Source organism: Emydura macquarii, unplaced genomic scaffold, assembly GCF_026122565.2.
Source record: "Emydura macquarii macquarii isolate MOO-44397 ecotype Brisbane River unplaced genomic scaffold, CSIRO-AGI_Emac_v2 contig_2297, whole genome shotgun sequence".
NCBI classification, from domain to species: Eukaryota; Metazoa; Chordata; order Testudines; family Chelidae; genus Emydura; species Emydura macquarii.
The window spans coordinates 1,255,114-1,273,400 of NW_027132434.1; the positions used below are offsets into that span (position 1 = coordinate 1,255,114).

At 39.0% G+C, this 18,287-nt stretch overlaps 1 protein-coding gene across 1 annotated transcript; it reads right to left on the minus strand.

Annotated features, from left to right (window-relative positions):
• Positions 1–1,977: 1,977 nt before the first annotated feature.
• CUNH6orf163 (chromosome unknown C6orf163 homolog) lies at positions 1,978–16,485 on the minus strand. Its single transcript, XM_067560686.1, has 5 exons — positions 16,338–16,485; positions 9,763–9,857; positions 7,844–7,951; positions 4,123–4,325; positions 1,978–2,489 (listed from the first exon to the last, which is right to left on the minus strand). Exons 1-5 carry the CDS (start codon positions 16,483–16,485, stop codon positions 2,000–2,002), a joined length of 1,044 nt encoding a protein of 347 aa, XP_067416787.1. The 3' UTR covers positions 1,978–1,999.
• Positions 16,486–18,287: the final 1,802 nt, after the last annotated feature.

Here is an 18,287-nt window from a genome sequence, read left to right on the forward strand (position 1 = left end):
CCCAAGCATTCTACAGGGAGATGAGGCACCTGACTCATGCTTTGTGGATTCCAGTGATTTTCAGTGTTCCTAAAAGTTTGGTATTGCAATACTCAGCATCACAATGCCTGCATCCCTTTGTAGCTCCAGGCCTCAGTGCCTCTGAAAATCAAGACACTTTTATTTAGGTGCCTAACTGGATTTAGGTGTGTTATCTCAGACAGCCAGATTTTGAAAATGTTGGGTGTAGAGTCTGGCATTTACAGAATGGGATATTATGTAAGGTGCATCCAGTGTGGGTTTTTATGCAAATGTGATATACATTTTGCATTTTTTCCCCTTTGGCTTTTTGGTGAGCTCATGTACGCTGATCTGAGTTAATAATTATTGCTTGTTACATCCCACTATGAAAATTATCAGGCATAAATAGAAAGGAAAATGGACAATTTGTTCTTGTCTACTAATTTTCTTTCTTTAATTAATTGTGGTGTACCCATACTTTTCTTAGAAACTGGCTTGGTAAAAATCTGGTCAGCTAAATAATTACTTAATTTTTGGATTGTTAATATAAAATGTAGCATGTTTAAGCTTTCTGATTCCGAAAAGAGTGTACCAAGATGGAAGCTGTAGTCCCACCTACAATAGGACCGTGCTGGACTTGCCTCCTTCCCTTCATGGTTGAGAGGCGGAAAAGGCCAGTGTGATAATTGTCAGTTATGAATAATCAGAGAAAACAAATGATTAAGAACGCAAGAAGAAATTTTCCATCCCTGACTTCTTTGTGTCTAAAGTTGAAAAATTAAAGTTGTATTAACTTATTTTTTTCCAGATGTTTCTCTTATTTGCATTTTTTTAAAAGAAAGAAAACCCCTGGTTGTGGCACGTAGGAGTTGTGTAACTGGGTTTTACACTACTCCAGAATGTTGTAGATGTTTTATGCTACCAACAGTCCTAACAGAAATTTTGTATCATGCTTATGTGTAAGCAAATCTTTAAGAGTTTACAACATAATGGTGGTCAGCTACTTTAGTTTTGGGGTCATCTAGGTATTTAGATAGACAGAAAAAAATCAAATTTAGCCAAGTGATTTTTCCTCATTAAGAACAAGACTCTTGCGCAATCTGAAATTTTTAAGTTCTGCTATTTTTGAGTTATGGATGCAAATTGCACTAGGACCACATGTGTGTATCTGGTTTAGGGGACAGGAAATTGAGTTTTGACTGCCAGAATTTCCTGCTTATCATTTTGTCAAGAAATGAAAGGGCAGAGGTTTAAACTATCAAACCTAGTGGATTTCCTAAGATCCAGAGAGCTCTTAGGTGATCCATGGAATCCCTGTGCAACCTCACAGCCACTCTGTTGGTCCATTTCCTCTGGAGCAATGCTGACACTGACTGACTGTCTCACAGATATGCAGTAGGGAAGGGGAGTCTGCTTTAAGAAGTGTTAACTCTCAATTGGACATCCTCAGGGTCTGCAGGCAGAATACAACAAGATACAGCAATTCCTGATCCTAGCCTTGAAATCCTAAAAAACAATGATCCAGTTGAGTGCCACCAGAGGAGAATTCTGTACAGTTTCAGGGATAGGAGGAGCATGTAGCAGAGCTGGCACTTTTCTCTTCATTAACCCTGTCCAGTTTTCACTTCGCTTTCACTCACTTCCACTTCTTCAAATATTGCCTTTAATCTTTTTTCTTTTCTTGTTTTATTGAGAAAAAGTGTATGTTTTCTTGTTTACTGGAAAATGGACTGAATGGATTTTCCTCCCACTTAAAAAAGTGTCTTTGGGCTGATATCAGGCAAGTGAAACTGCAGCCCAAAAGGACAGTTCTGAGACAGGAGGTTATTATAATGGAAGTTGAGGTGTGATCTTAACATTACCATTCATAGGAGTGAATATGAATAAATCCTTCCTAAGCTTGGTTCATTAGTTAATATGGTAATGATTATTTTTCTTTTATCTACAGCCACTCATGTATAATGCAGTGAACAGAAATGAATTTATTTTTCAGCATTATCTACTTGAAGAGATCTGCACTTGCAGTAAATCTCACACCGATCCTGTCTTTACATTCGTTGTCACTATCCGTTGCTTCCTTTTTTGTATCTCTGTGTTCAAGTATCTTTCTGAATGGCAGGATAAAATCTGCTTGTCCTGGGGTCAGTTTAGGAAATGTAATATCAATGTAGTTTTGAAAAGATTGTCTTATTTCTTCTATTTCAGCTTCCAGGTTGTTTTTCCAAGCTGTCATGCTTTCCAGTTGTTGAGTAAGAATTTGTACTTGAGCTTCTGTCTCTTTCATGCTGGTCATCATTTCTCCATATTTAGTCTGATGTGTTATCTTTGCTTCTTTGAGCAGTTTTTCAGCCTCCTCTTTATTCTCTTTTTGAGTGATGTCCAAGGCAATGCTCATTTCATAATGTTTTTCTTTTGTTAATTGATCCAGGTTCTTCTGATGTATTTCATTAGCCAATATCCCAGCTTCCAGGAGTTGCCCTGTATACTTTCTGTTGAAAAAAATAATTGATTTGTAAAGTAATGTTAGGATAAGATTAATGAATTATGAATGATTCTTAAAGACTATTTAAAGTTTATTCACTGTACATTTATAAAGTTTCTGATTTTACTACAAATACAAGTGAAAGTTATAACATGAGACAAAATGATTACAGAACTAAACCAGGATAACAGAAAAACTGTAGGGCCACTGCTTAAATGGAGCTATGCTGATTTACACCAGTGGAAGATCTGTTCCTATATATATATACCAGATGATATTTTAATGGTGCCTCTGCCAAGGTGAAAAGTGTTACTCAAAATAAACATAAAATTAACAAAAAAGGTATGTGGGGGAAAAAAAGAACATGACGAATCAATTTCTTATTCTGCATTTTAACTTTAAATAACATTTTTATAGTGCTGTCCCAAATAGGAATGCTTTCCTGAATTGGGGCTAAACATTGATTTGTAGCCTGGAGACATACTCCTTATTTTTGTTTGTTTTATCAAACCAATCTATGTGCAGTACAACTACTAAAATAAGGTAAGAAAATGTATAAAATACATAACATTGTTCAAACACAGTGGATGCAATTCAGCAAAGCTGGCTCAGAGAAGTATAAAGGATATCTCCATGGTGTACTCAGTGCCAGCTAAGTCCATTGTGCCAAAGAGGAAATTCTCCCAGCTGTTCCACTTTGTGGAGGAGTTTTAATTTTAACCAGGTCCCATAGGAACTCAACTGACAAGAAAATCTGAAGAGACAAGCTAAGTTGATGTGGGAGCTCTATCTGTAGAAAAAAAGACTATAGACTATTCTTTTAATAGTAAGAATGAAAATATTACATAATATGTCAACTACAGTGTGTCTGTTCTGAAAAATGGCTGTTTAAAAATAACTATTCTTACGCAACAGACCTGCTCTCTGTGAGTTTTCAGAATTACTTCTGCTGGCATTAGTGACAAAAGGAAATCTTACTACTCTTCTAATCTTCTGGAAGAGGGAACAGGATCCTTATTAAGGATCAAACATCACTAACATAATTAACTGAGTTCCAATTGTAGGGCCAGCTGTTGCTCTCAGTTTAACCTGTAAACCCTGTGGCGTTCAAATGAAGATAATGGGTTTTGTATAGTGTAACTGAGGGCAGAATTTGACCTGCTGCATCTTTATTTCTGGTGATGATAAAGAACAAAGCTTGACTTTCAGGTCCCAGCTTAAGTTTGTGGTGCTGGCAATTAGGAAAAACATTGTTGCTTTAAACTAAGTAAATTTGATATGAAATTAGTGAGATACAATCAGCCTGAAAGCCCACAATGCTAATTTCAGTCACTTTTCAGAGTAAAGTCACCTTTTAAATTTCAGGTATGAAATATTTTTAAAAGGTCTTGATCTGTTTCTTCAAAGTCTGGGAATGAGCAACATTGATGTAGTCAAGTTTTGTTCCTTTAGTTGTATGTTTCAATATACTTTGTATGAATTCCATAGGTAGAATTATAGTTAGGATATCAGTGCTTAGAAGATGAAGATGGGTACCACAGAAAACCCATAGGGTATTTTGGTTACTGTTGGTGTATGCATTTTTGCTTATTATTATAAAAATGGATGAACAGTTAAACTTTAGAAAATGGCAAGAATACTTTTGTTGTTTGGCCATTTCTTTAGATGCTATCTGCCTCTCCTGTTTTCTGGCATCAGCTACAGCTTGCATCTTTTCCAAAGCACACTCCATCAGGACACGCTGAAGTTTGTGAGCCATGCGCTGCTCTGCAGCTTCAGATTCCCTCTTCAGCTCATCTTCCAGGTACCTCTGCATCTCTCTCTTTGTTTTTATCACTGCTTCCTTTAGAAACATTTAAAGTAAATTTAAAGAGTGAATACAAAATTATTCAATCTCCTTTTTTTAAAGAAAAAAACAAGCTCAGAGGAAGAACAGCATTTCAATAAATCTTTAAAGGAAAATTACAGTGACTTGTTATGCCTTAGATTAGGGGTAGTCACAGTTTGGTCAGTAGGCCAAGGCAGCTTGTGGTCACCCTTAGTTTAATATGGAGGTATAGATTGCAGGTCTACTACCCACACCTCCATAGTGAAAATGAGGGCAGCTGAAGTCTGTGATGAATGAAATCTGGTGTGGTCCTTGTTGCCGATTTAGCCTTTTGTTGGTCAAAGTTTGGATGTCCTTGCCTTTTTAATAGATCCCTAAATAATTAGAGGTAAGAATCTATATATTAAAAATAAAATGTCAGAGCTAGTTTTAGAAAATTGTAAATATTTCAGTATCTCTATGATTGTGAATGGTGCATGTGTCTCCCAGAGGTGCCATTTTACTACAATATATTACTATATGTATAGAATTTAGTATAATGAGTTGGACCACTCCCTTCCCAGCCACACACCTTCAACTCTTTGGAGAGGTCGCCTCAAGATCCAATGAAAGAGGAGGACCGGGCAAATGAGATGTCTTTGTGACTGATTCATATCCATCTCCTCACATTCAAAGGGTGACAGTGGCACAGCTTCATTTTTTGTGTTTTCTGTGTGCAAATCTCAGGGGGATGACGGGGCTCAGAGTATGGGACCAGGAAACAAAGTTCATCATAGAAATCACAACAAAAGGTAGGAGACTTTCAAACTTGTAAAGTCAAATTTGTGCTTACACTAACAGTTATTAAATATCTATAATATTTTTATGTTTATTAGCTAATGCTAGAATTCAGGTTTACCCAATGAAAGACAATCAGTACCTCACCACACATTCTCCCTTTCATAGATATTGCCATATATGCAAACACAGATCTTGCACTAAGCCCCTTCTGTAGCTCTCAAATCCTCATTTCAAGTCTTTGTCCTCAAAATAATGTAGTAATGGATCCTCTTCTGGATTCCCAAAGTCCCTAATTCAGACCTCCCTCTTACTTACAATGGCACTCAATCCTATTCCAGCTCCCCACAGCCCCCATTATAATCCCATAAAACTCTCCCTCAAATACACAATGCAAAAAACCCTCCTCTGGCTCTTCTTAACCTCCCACTAAAACCCAGAACCTGTTCTAAGCCTCTACTCTTGAGCATATGAGGCACCAGATCCTTCTCTATCTTTTCCAATGCCACTACTCCATGCCTTTTCTGCCTAAGACACAAAAACATCCCCCAGTGCCTCCTAAAATCCCACTACACATTGAGAGCCCCACTCATGAGGGCCAGGGCTGCATCTTGCTTGATGACAGGGTTTTTTGGGGAGGTGCACAAGGACAAGCCACTATATGTTTGAGAATGTTCAACACTCTCACAGAGCAAGACATCGATCATTCTGTTAAGTAAAAGCATGGCAGCACTAGCAGCCTAGATGGATGGGATAGAATCACATGTGGAGTGTCTCAGGGAACTCGGGTAACTATAGACATTCTCATTAGAGGCAATATCGTATCCAACCAAGGATTGACATTCTATCAAGGTACCAGCCAGCCACCCGAGAGCCTAACCATTTTCTCAGAGAATAAACTTGACCCATTCATTTGAAGGAACCACTAAGGGAGGCAAGGCAAGCGGAATGCACTATCAGGAGCTCAGTGGGATGGTTCTGTGAAGAGTTCTGGTTTCTGGTAGAGGACAATTAAACTTTGTGGAGTTTCATAGCTCTTGTGCACACACAAAATCCTTCCACTGAAGATAACTATATTGTGCAGTTTCATGTACACTAGCAGTTTGACCATTGCTGTCAACATTTGTGAGTACTGGCATTTGCTACACAGATGCTGAAAACTGTTTAACCATTACAGTAGATAAAGTCATTTCAGCATCGTTCCAAAAAGTGTTCTTGAAGTTGCTGGTGCTGAAAACTGTTTTGTACTAGCTACACTAACTATTAAAACATTTTCAGCAACCATTCAGTGGGACCTGCTGGTCTCAGCCATTGCTGTCAGTCGGTTTGCTTAAATAGGGCCTAAATGAATCCTCTGCCATCTACTCTCCTCTGTAGTTTACTGCCAATCTGGTTCAAGACCCAGAGGTTACTGTTAAACAACTGTTAGGTTAACCACAAAAAGAGCAAACAAATTACCAAACTTAAAATACCTTATAGCTACACTGAATATATCTTTCCTTTGTTGTAGTTTATCATCTTTCTTGTGGTTTATCTGCTGAGTGGCATGCCTTGTGTCCAGGGTTTGTTGAGATTTTTGTATTTGCAACCGTTTCGTTGGTGCAAACAGTACATATTCATGTCCTTGTATACTCAAATCTAGAAAAAAATACTTACTAAAACTTGTGGGTAGTGAGTGAATTGTGATACATCAGGAATCCCGAGATTCTGCATCATATAATGGATGCTATAAGAGCAGGAGATAGGGCTTTCTCGGCGGCCACCCTAAGACTATGGAATGAACTCAAACAGGAACTATGGACCATCACAGACCTCACCATGTTCCACTCTAAGTGCAAGACACATTCTTTTGACCTTGCCTTCTCTAACATGAACACACAATAAAAGACTCCACTGCACACATTTCTCCCATTGGGAAGAGAGAGAGAATGAATGTGTGAGAGATGATAGTCCTATTGCTTAATACACTACTGGAAAGCCCTCAGATATTTCAGTGATATAAAAACCTATAGAATAGAATCTTAATTGCTGTTTGTAGTTGTCTTCCTTTTTATTTATATTTGTGTTTGTATCTGACAAGTCAGATATCCCAGCATGCAGATGAAGCTAATGATCAGTCTATATACAATAAAACATTGTAATTTGCATGCTCAGTTTACAGGTATGTGTGTGTATATATATACAGGTATATATACACACACAAGTGTACTTTTAATTATTTTTATTTTCAAAATTTAAGCCATTTAGGCTCCAATTCAGCAAACCACTTAAACACCTGCTTAGTTTTGATGTCAATGGAATTTAAGAATGTGCTGAAAGATATTCCCATCTTTAACTGCTGTGCTGAATCGGAATTGACTTAAGCAGGTGCTTAAAGTTAAGCATGAGTGGCTTGCTGAATTGGGGGCCTTGTAGGGCATCTGTCACAAAGCAACTAAGTTTAATATAATAAAAAGGAAAGTATAGAATGCTAAAAATCAATAAAAAAGAACCAGTTAATCCATGTACATGACCAGACAGAATCCAAGTATCTGGCATAAGGAAAAACCCAGTGATCTCAAGGCAAGCCACCCCATCCAACACAACTCAATTCCCAACTGATACAAAATGATGGAGGTGTACAAGCACAAATAGAACATCTTTAAGTATATAGTACGACACTATGTATTGTTGGTAAGGTCATTCAGCTCCATAGTTTGACATTTCTGCAGTAAAATGTTTGGTATATTAAAAAATGGAAGCAAGTGACTACAAACCTTTAGTTCCCTTTCATGCTTTTTTTTAAGGTCTTCTAAAAAACTGTTGTGTTCATCAGTTGCCTGATCAAGGGCTTGTTCCACTGCATCTTCTTTTTCCACTTCAGCCTAAAAAAATCCGCCAAAAATAAAAACCGTAGCCCAAATGCAGTTAGTTAAAGATCTGTTTACATAGTATTCTGACTTGGATCAGAAGTTATTGTAATCAATAGCTTTATTATTTTTATTAAATACATTAGGGTGAGAGAAATCTATACAAGAATGATAAAATGTGTGGTGTTTTAGTCCATTTGACAAAATTGTTGCATTGAGATCTTTGGAAAATTGCCAGTACAGTGATCACTATTAAAAGGTGGGCATTTGCTAACACTGTACTACACAATGGCATTGAGATACACAGGTTTGTTACCTATTCTAAACTTAGCAGGCAACTTCAGTATCTCACATAGCACTGTGTGGAAAAAGATTGGCAAATGTTGATTCTTTAGTAGTGATCACTGTGTGTTTCAGGGACAAAATTTTGAGCAGATGTAAAATTTGTTTAAATTAATCATAATGTTAAAAATATGCCTTGTTGAGATTAGGTGTGGCCAATTGACTAATGAAATAATGTCAGTTGACTGATCAGGTCACCATCTATTGTTTGACCATGGTCAAATATTGTCAAATATTCCAGCAACAATGCCCTGATGTAGACAGAGGCCGACCTTTTTGATTGCAAACCTACTTAAATGTCTTGATCACTCATTTTACTACATGCTAATGCCACCTGTTGGACAAAATGTGAACTAACAGAAAGATTAGCATCTTGATTGGCTGGTGTCTTCTAAAACAAATATTGTTTGTATATATATCTTTATTTGTATACCAGGCCATCAGTGTGCATGGTGGCTGACAAAGCGCACTAAACAAGTTAAAAGACACAATCCCTGTGACAAAAAGCTGGCAATCTAAACTGACTAGACAAACATACAGAAATTAACTCAGAAGAGAGTAGGGGAGGCAGAGAAGGGTTTTAAGTCATTAAACCTTCTCCCGCAACATGAAAATAAAAAATGTACAGCCATTAAGTTGCTTGAAGAGTTGGCCTGCTGCCTACCTAGCATAAGTACATTTTAAAATGACTTTTTTTCTTTTATGGTTGCTAGGTGCTTGTTTTATTTCTGTTTAATTTAATTTTTCTTTTCTTTTGTAACTGTTCACTCTTGAATACCCTTCACATTTAAGTGCTAACCTAACATTGCTGAAAAATGTAATAGTGAAAATTATTCTTTCATTTTTAGAACTTTATTGCATTGTGTGTTGCATTTTTCCGAGTTAAAATAACTCAGTTAAATAACTTGGTTTTTTTGTAATTAGGTGTAAGTATCTAAGGCTAAGCCTATTGGTAGATTATAAAGTCTTACGTTTTTTAGTTACTGTTGTATTAAATTAATGCTTTAAAATATTTTACCATTTTTTAACATTATTTGACAAAATTTGACCAGTTATTTGGGGGTGGTCAAATGCCCACCCTAGTTGAGCTTGATAGCTAAAGGACCATGTTTATGTGCAAATTTGTGCATACGGGACCTGCTGCTGGTCACATTGGAGTCAATGGGAGTTCTGCCATTCATGGTGAGCTGGATTTGATACTTTTGCAGCAACCACTTTAGAGTTGTTACTGTCTGTTACATAAACAAGCATTTATAATTGGTTAAAAATAACTGTAGTATTGAAAACATTATTTAACCAATAGGCTGTGCATTCTTTCCAGTATTTCTAAATTTGAAGTAAAAAAATGAACTGGCAGATGAAGTTCATATTAACTACCAGCTCAAAAGACTTTATCCACAATTTTCATGCTACAACAAAGATTCCAAAGATCTTAAAGAAATTATAAAGATTAATGTCAATGATAGCAGTGTAATTTAATTTACCTGAGACCGTAGTTTGGCTTTCATTTTTTCAATCCGTTCTTTTATTTCTAATTCCTTTTTTTCATATTGTTCTTGTTGAAGATCTGCCCCAATCTCTACGTATATTCAACAGAAATTGATCATGCACAACGTTATAAGTATACAGAAACCATAGCTGTCTCCTGTCCCTTTACTAAATTCGATATTTCAAAAAATAAAAAGATACACAATGTGTAGCCTCACTGCACATAGAATTTATAATTATTATTAATACAGTGTCATAAGTGTATGCACTGATTTAAAAACAAGGACTCCCCGCAAGGAGCATACAGTCTAGAGACCTGATTATATGAGGTGCTGAGAACCCACAATTCCCAGTAATTGATAGCTATTTGGTGACCTATATGAAATAAATTTGGTGGTCTTAATTTGTTTTCCTAGCAAATGTATGTTGATGTCACCCAGTCTGCCACAACGGTTGGCACTAATTCTCGCCATTGTCAGTACACACAGTAGAAGTCAGTGCTGACCAGGCATTTGGACTAAACTGCCCTCTCAGTCCAGAAATGAATCCCTCCAAAAGAGAATTAAGGCATATTGATGGGCAGTTTGGAGAGTCTACACTGTCACTACCAATGTTGTATCCATTTTGTGGATAACAGAGGATGCCAGTCTTCAGGTTTGTCTAGCTTAGTACCTTTCAGCAGCATCAAGTTCACTTTAGGCATGCAAGTTTGGAGCCATGTGTATCAATATATGCACCAAGTGTAACAACCACTCTACCAGAAGGACACACACAGGCCCCATCCACTCAGTTCGGCCACATCTGCACTATGGGAATTATAGGGACATAGCTGTGGTGCCATAGCTATGCCGGTATAACCCCACTGTGTAGGCACAGCCTACAGTGATGAGGCTAGCGATTCTATCACTGAAGAAATACCATGTCACCGAGCGATGGTGGATAGATCAACAGAAGCATTCTTCTGTTGACCTAGTTATGTCTTCAGCGGAGATTAGGTTGGCATAGCTACGGAGCTGGGGTGGAGGGGAAGTGGATTTTTCACATCCCTGAGCACCATAGATACGTTGACCTAAATTTTAAATGTAAATCAGATCTTAGGGTTTTTTTTCTGCCTATCATCAAACCTGGACTGTTGATGTCTTTAAAGTAGTAGTATGTGGGTACCTAGTTTAGTAACGTATAATTAGTAAGTAGTCATAGTCTACTATGTAATTTGTAGTTCCTGACTACTTGGGTGCAATTATTCTCCATGAATTGAACTTTACACAAGATCTCTTTTTTTTTTAAATTGAAAAAACTGTTTTGAAAATTATCTTTTTCTCACCTATTTGGGGAAAAGCCCAAGAGGGGATGTACATCTGATATATTATGCTATAAAGAATAGTACAGTGTACAAGGAGGTGCATTTCCATGACTGGCACATACATTAGGCATATAACTGTGCTAGGTTAGCTGCGATAATTCTGTTAATAAGCATCACGTAAATATTAGTGTGAATCTATGAAGGCAGTATATACAAAGAACTCAAGTGAATGAGAAGTATTCTGCTTAGAGAGAGACGAAGTGGGTGAGATAATATCTTTTATTGGACCAACTTCTGCTGGTGAGAGAGACAAGCTTTCAAGCTTACACAGCACTCTTCTTTATGTCTGGGAAATGTACTCAGAGTATCACAGCTAAATACAAGATGGAACAGATTGTTTAGCATAAGTAATTAACACATATTTCAAGGGACCATTCAAGATGAAGTCTGCTGTTAACACCCCTCCAGTCATAGAGGGGAATGGAAGTCGGGGGGAGACAGTTGGGACGGGAGGTTGTTAGTGAGTTACAGATTGTTGTAATAAGTCAGAAATCCAGTGTCTTTATTTAGTCCATGATTCTAAATATCTAGCAAGTTATGAATTTAAGTTCCCAGGCTCATCTTAGAATCATAGAATCATAGAATATTAGAGTTGGAAGGGACCTCAGGAGGTCATCTAGTCCAACCCCCTGCTCAAAGCAGGACTAACCTTAGCTATATCATCCCAGCCAGGGCTTTGTCAAGCCTCAGCTTAAAAACCTCTAAAGATGGAGATTCCACCACCTCTCTAGGTAACCCATTCCAGTGCTTCACCACCCTCCTAGTGGAAAACTTTTTCCTAATGTCCAACCTAGACCTCCCGCCCTGTAACTTGAGACCGTTGCTCCTTGTTCTGTCATCTGCCACCACCGAGAACAGCCTAGCCCCATCCTCCCTGGATCCCCCTTTTAGGTAGTTAAAGGCCACTATCAAATCCCCCCTCATTCTTCTTTTTTGCAGACTAAACAAGCCCAGTTCCCTCAGCCTCTCCTCATAAGTCCTGTGCTCCAGCCCCCTAATCATTTTTGTTGCCCTCCGCTGTACTCTCTCCAACTTGTCCACATCCTTTTTGTAGTGGGGGGCCCAAAACTGGACACAATATTCTAAATGCGGCCTCACCAATGCTGAATAGAGGGGAATAATCACTTCCGGTGACCTGCTGGCAATGCCCCTCCTAATGCAGCCCAATATGCTATTAGCCTTCTTGACAACCAGGGCACACTGCTGACTCATATCCAGCTTTTTATCCACTGTTACCCCCAGGTCCTTTTCTGCAGAGCTGCTGCCTAGCTCGTCGGTCCCCAGTCTATAGCTGTGCATGGGATTCTTCCTTCCTAAGTGGAGGACTCTGCACTTTTCTTTGTTGAACCTCATTAGATTTCTTTTGGCCCAATCCTCCAGTTTGTTTAGGTCACTCTGTATCCTATTCCTACCTTCCAGGGTATCTACCACTCCCCCCAGCTTAGTGTCATCCGCAAACTTGCTGAGGGTGCAATCTACCCCATCCTCCAGATCATTGATGAAGATGTTGAACAAAACCGGTCCCAGGACCGACCCCTGGGGAACTCCGCTTGTGACCAGTTGCCAGCTAGACATGGAGCCATTGATCACTACTCGTTGAGCCCTATGCTCTAGCCAGTTCTCTATCCATTTTATAGTCCATTCATCCAACCCATACTTCTTTAACTTTCTGATAAGAATACTGTGAGAGACAGTATCAAAAACTTTGCTAAAGTCAAGGTATATCACATCCACCGCCTTCCCTACATCCACAGAGCCAGTCACCTCATCATAGAAAGCAATCGGGTTGGTCAGGCATGACTTTCCCTTGGTGAATCTGTGTTGACTGTTCCTGATCACCTTCCTCTCTTCCAAGTGCCTTAAAATGGATTCCTTAAGGACCTGCTCCATGATTTTTCCAGGGATTGAAGTGAGGCTGACTGGTCTGTAGTTCCCTGGATCCTCTTTCCTCCCTTTTTTGAAGATGGGCACCATATTTGCTTTTTTCAGTCCTCAGGGACCTCCCCCTGTTGCCACGAGCTTTCAAAGATAATAGCCAATGGCTCTGAAATCACCTCAGCCAACTCTTTTGAAAGCATTGTGCAGGTTTCCTTTGAGGATGAGAACTGATAGGTCAAATCTAGAGTGATCACTTTGTGAAAAGTGTTCACCCACAGATGATAGGGTGTTTTTTCTTTTATCATTTTCCTGTGTGAGTTCATATGAGAGCATAGTGATTGTCAGGTTTCATCCACATAGCTTTTCTTGGGGTATTTAGTGCACTGGATGAGGTACACCACATGTTGTGATAGGCATGTGTAGGACCCATGGAAGTTGAAAGGTGTGTTGTGGGGCGGTATTGATTATTGCAGCAGTGGACCTGTGTCTGCAGGTTTTGCATCTGTTGTTCTAGCAGGATCTGGTGCTACTTTGAGTTGGTGTGTCCTGGTCTGTAGGGAGCTTGCTTCTGATGATGAGCTTGGAGAGCTTACAGGGTTGTGTGAAGGCCAGAAGACTGGAGTTCTGGAAATATTTTTTTCAGGATTGGGGTCCCATCGAGTATGAGTTGTAGTTGTTTGATGATACCCTGTATGGGTTCCAGTGTGAGGTGGTAGGTGACAACTAGGGGTGAATGGTCAGAGGGGGTTTTATTTCTGTATTGAAGGAGGTTCTTTTGGAGTATTTTGGTGGCCCATTCTATGATGTGATCTTCTTCTCTGGTGGAGTGTCCTTATCTGGTGAAGGCAGTTTTGTGTGTGTGAAGATGTATAACTTGGACTTTCTCCTCGGAGTATATTCTGTGGTATCTGAGTGCCTGGCTGTAGATAACTTTGTGTGTGTGTGTGTGTGTGTGTGTGGGCTGGTTACTGGATCTCTGAAGGTAGATGTGGTAATCTGTGGGTTTCTTCTATATATTTGCCTGTAGGGTTCCATTGTTGAAACTGACTGTAGTGTCCAGGAAGCTGATTCTAGTGTGGGAATATTCCAGACAGAGTTTAATGGATGGGTGGAGGTTGTTGACGTTGTAGTGGAAATCTATGAGAAAGTTTAAGTTGTCTGTCCAGAGGACAGAAATACTGCATACAAGTAACCTGCTTATAACTCTCCAACCTTTTTTGACTTTGAGGGCTTACATTAAGACCATGTCAATGTCTTGTATTCTTTTTATTCAGTCCATGAGTCCCAGTAGTGATACAGTGCATTGCTGTCAAAACTAAATATTTTAATGACTGACAGATTAGCGATGGAACTACAAGCTAATGTGCATTAACTGTGTTCTATACAAGATCCTGCCAAAAGATTGATACTGAAGCCACTGAAAAGAGTTAGAAATAATTTTTAGTCTTCTATTTTGCTATTGTAACAATATTTCTGGATAGTTGGCTGTTAGGATTTAACCCAGGACTTAAAAGAATGAGCATATACAGCTTGAGCTAAAGGGCCAGAGCAAAAGCAATAGCAGACTCATAAACTTCAATGTGTAGTCTAGTCACTAGAGAGGGACAAAGACCCACATTCTGTCAGCAAGGTTTACAAGATATTTTCATTAAAATGAAGAAGAAATTAAGGGTGGTTTTATTGTTTGTCTGGGATTTAAATTAGCAAAATGAATAACATTCAAGAGTGAAGAAATTTAAGCCCACAAACATCACTCATCTTAAATGAATATGTTGTCACCCAAATATATTGAAAAGTAAATGTGGGAAATACTCTAAAACAGGACATTTTAAAGAGGCTCTTAGTGTGTTTTATGCTGTCTGTCAGCTATAAGTTCCTCAGGACAGAGACTGTGTCTTCTAGGTTTTGTACAGCTCTGAGCGCACTGTTGATGCTTCAAAATAATTTCTTAATATATATTTTGAAAAGCAACTATCCCAAGCTCTAAGAGCTATTGAATAATGACTGAAACCTCTTTAGTAACTCACATTAGTAAATATAGGCAGTGTGACTTACAATACCTAATATCACTGATGAGAGATTCCTGCAATAGTTAAGTATACACTTACTTACTTAGGTATTCTTACTCATTAGTTTACCTCAGACTCTTGGTATAAACATACTAATACTACCATACATTTTCTTTCAATTTTTAATTTATAATTGCAGTATAATAGAAAATCTAGCTACGACCTTAGAAAGTGTTTATATAAATATATCAGAGTACTGTCAGGACCTATTATTTCAGAGACTTGTTTAGGCCCTGCACACAGTACTGGTAGTAATGTGTTTAACTGTTTTTTGAAGGGTTATACCCAGCAAAGTTGTAACACAGTTATGGCCACAGTCATTACATGGTAGTCTTTACCATGATTTCTATTTGTCTCTCATCTCTTCAGGGCTTGATCTAAAGTCCATTGATGTCAAGGGAGATACTCCTCTGGACTTTGCACTTGACCCCAGTAGAGTAGAGTGACAAAGTAAGGCCTAGATCCCGAAACAGGATATGTAAGAGCAGACTTCAGTGGGATTCTGTGCAGGTTTAACGGATCCTGTTGGGATCCCATTGCATGATCAGGGAACACTGCTTAAAAATCCAGATCCCCTGACCTGCTTACTTAATGCTCCAGTAAAGGAGCTACATTTTAAAAATAATGGCAGATTTATTTCTTTTTTATTGTAAGCAACAAGACTAGAAAAATGTGACTTCTATGGAATTGTGATATAGTGAAACATGGAGTGTCCTTGCATTGCAAAAGCTTTCACATCAAGTTAATACACAAGAAAAGCACCAGAAAAGATAGGTATTTAGAAATTTGGTCACCCTTTATACAATACACAGAGAAGGAGGGGGCCCCCAGCCAGCAAGCCAGGTTCTTTAGCCAGGTTCTTTGACTATTAACCTGATCATGATTAAGTAAAAAGTGATGTACAATGTAGAACGTTAACATTTTATTGTAACTTTGCCTTAATAAAAAGTTTTTAAAAAAATCCTTGTGAAGCAAAGTTCTTCTCAATTCTTTTAAGCCTTACTTACAACCATTTTTAAACATGCTCATACCTAGCTCTCTTTTTTTGCTCCAGTGTGAGCAAATCTTTAATACCGCCAGAAGAATTATTTGATCTGCAGTATTTGTACATATTCATGAATAAGTACGTGTATTCATCTCTGACCTACCAGGAAAGGCCATTGGAATGAAGATGTGAATGTCAAATATAGAGGAGTATATAAGCATTTTGGATATTCCCAATTGGAGAATTACAAATGAAGCATTCAGGAAACCAACTTACCTAATATATCCCGGTGAGTGTAATACCGTGTTTTGTAAGGCTTATATTCCCGAATCCGTTCAAAAGTAGCAGGTGTAGGTGGTGGTGGTATTATTTTTGAGCAAACAGCACAGCAAACAAAGGAGCTGAAATCTGGATTCCTAATCATGGTTGTATAAAGTTTTCAAGGTAGTTACTAAAATGTCCAAACTATGTTCTAGATGGGGGAGGGGGGGAAAGAACAGCTCTAATCGTTGCAGACAAAATGCTTACTGCTTCTACAGAAAACATGCAATCCAGTTAAAAGATAAAATCATTCACCATTAGGATGATATCTAAAACATTTGCCTGCATGTTAAGAAGTACAAGTGCTGAGGAGCTCAATCATATGTGGGCTGATGACGGGAGAGGATTTATTAACTGACCTCTTACAGCCTTAAACTGACCTACCTAGCAACTGTTACTAGGCAGGACAAGATTTGCTCACAAAAGCATTTGTAGATAGATACTAGGTAGTGTTAAGCATCATCCCATCAGATTTTTCAGTTTATTACTTAAGGAACGGCAACAATTCCTCTCAAATACAAGCAGTTTAAAGGGATTTTATAAGCATATAGCAATGGTTACTGTTTCAAATGTTTGGATAATGGTATTTAGTTAAAGAGGAGAATGACTAATGGGTGGCAAAGGGAATCAAAAAGTCTCCACTCAGGAAACCATTTTGTCTTATTTTTGTCAAGGTAGGAATTTTCCTGTAAACTTTATTAGAATCATAGAATATTAGAGTTGGAAGGGACCTCAGGAGGTCATCTAGTCCAACCCCCTGCTCAAAGCAGGACTAACCTCAGCTATATCATCCCAACCAGGGCTTTGTCAAGCCTCAGCTTAAAAACCTCTAAGGATGGAAATTCCACCACCTCCCTAGGTAACCCATTCCAGTGCTTCACCAACCTCCTAGTGAAAAACTTTTTCCTAATGTCCAACCTAGACCTCCCGCCCTGCAACTTGAGACCGTTGCTCCTTGTTCTGTCATCTGCCACCACCGAGAACAGCCTAGCCCCATCCTCCCTGGAGCCCCCTTTCAGGTAGTTAAAGGCCGCTATCAAATCCCCCCTCATGCTTCTCTTTTGCAGACTAAACAAGCCCAGTTCCCTCAGCCTCTCCCTCATACGTCCTGTGCTCCAGCCCCCTAATCATTTTTGTTGCCCTCCGCTGCACTCTCTCCAACTTGTCCACATCCTTTTTGTAGTGGGGGGCCCAAAACTGGACACAATATTCCAAATGCGGCCTCACCAATGCCGAATAGAGGGGAATAATCACTTCCGGTGACCTGCTGGCAATGCCCCTCCTAATGCAGCCCAATATGCTATTAGCCTTCTTGACAACCAGGGCACACTGCTGACTCATATCCAGCTTTTTATCCACTGTTACCCCCAGGTCCTTTTCTGCAGAGCTGCTGCCCAGCTCGTAGGTCCCCAGTCTATAGCTTTGCATGGGATTCTTCCTTCCTAAGTGGAGGACTCTGCACTTTTCTTTGTTGAACCTCATTAGATTTCTTTTGGCCCAATCCTCCAGTTTGTTTAGGTCACTCTGTATCCTATTCCTACCTTCCAGGGTATCTACCACTCCCCCCAGCTTAGTGTCATCCGCAAACTTGCTGAGGGTGCAATCTACCCCATCCTCCAGATCATTAATAAAGATGTTGAACAAAACCGGCCCCAGGACCGACCCCTAGGGAACTCCGCTTGTGACCAGTTGCCAGCTAGACATGGAGCCATTGATCACTACTCGTTGAGCCCTATGCTCTAGCCAGTTCTCTATCCATTTTATAGTCCATTCATCCAACCCATACTTCTTTAACTTTCTGATAAGAATACTGTGAGAGACAGTATCAAAAACTTTGCTAAAGTCAAGGTATATCACATCCACCGCCTTCCCTACATCCACAGAGCCAGTCACCTCATCATAGAA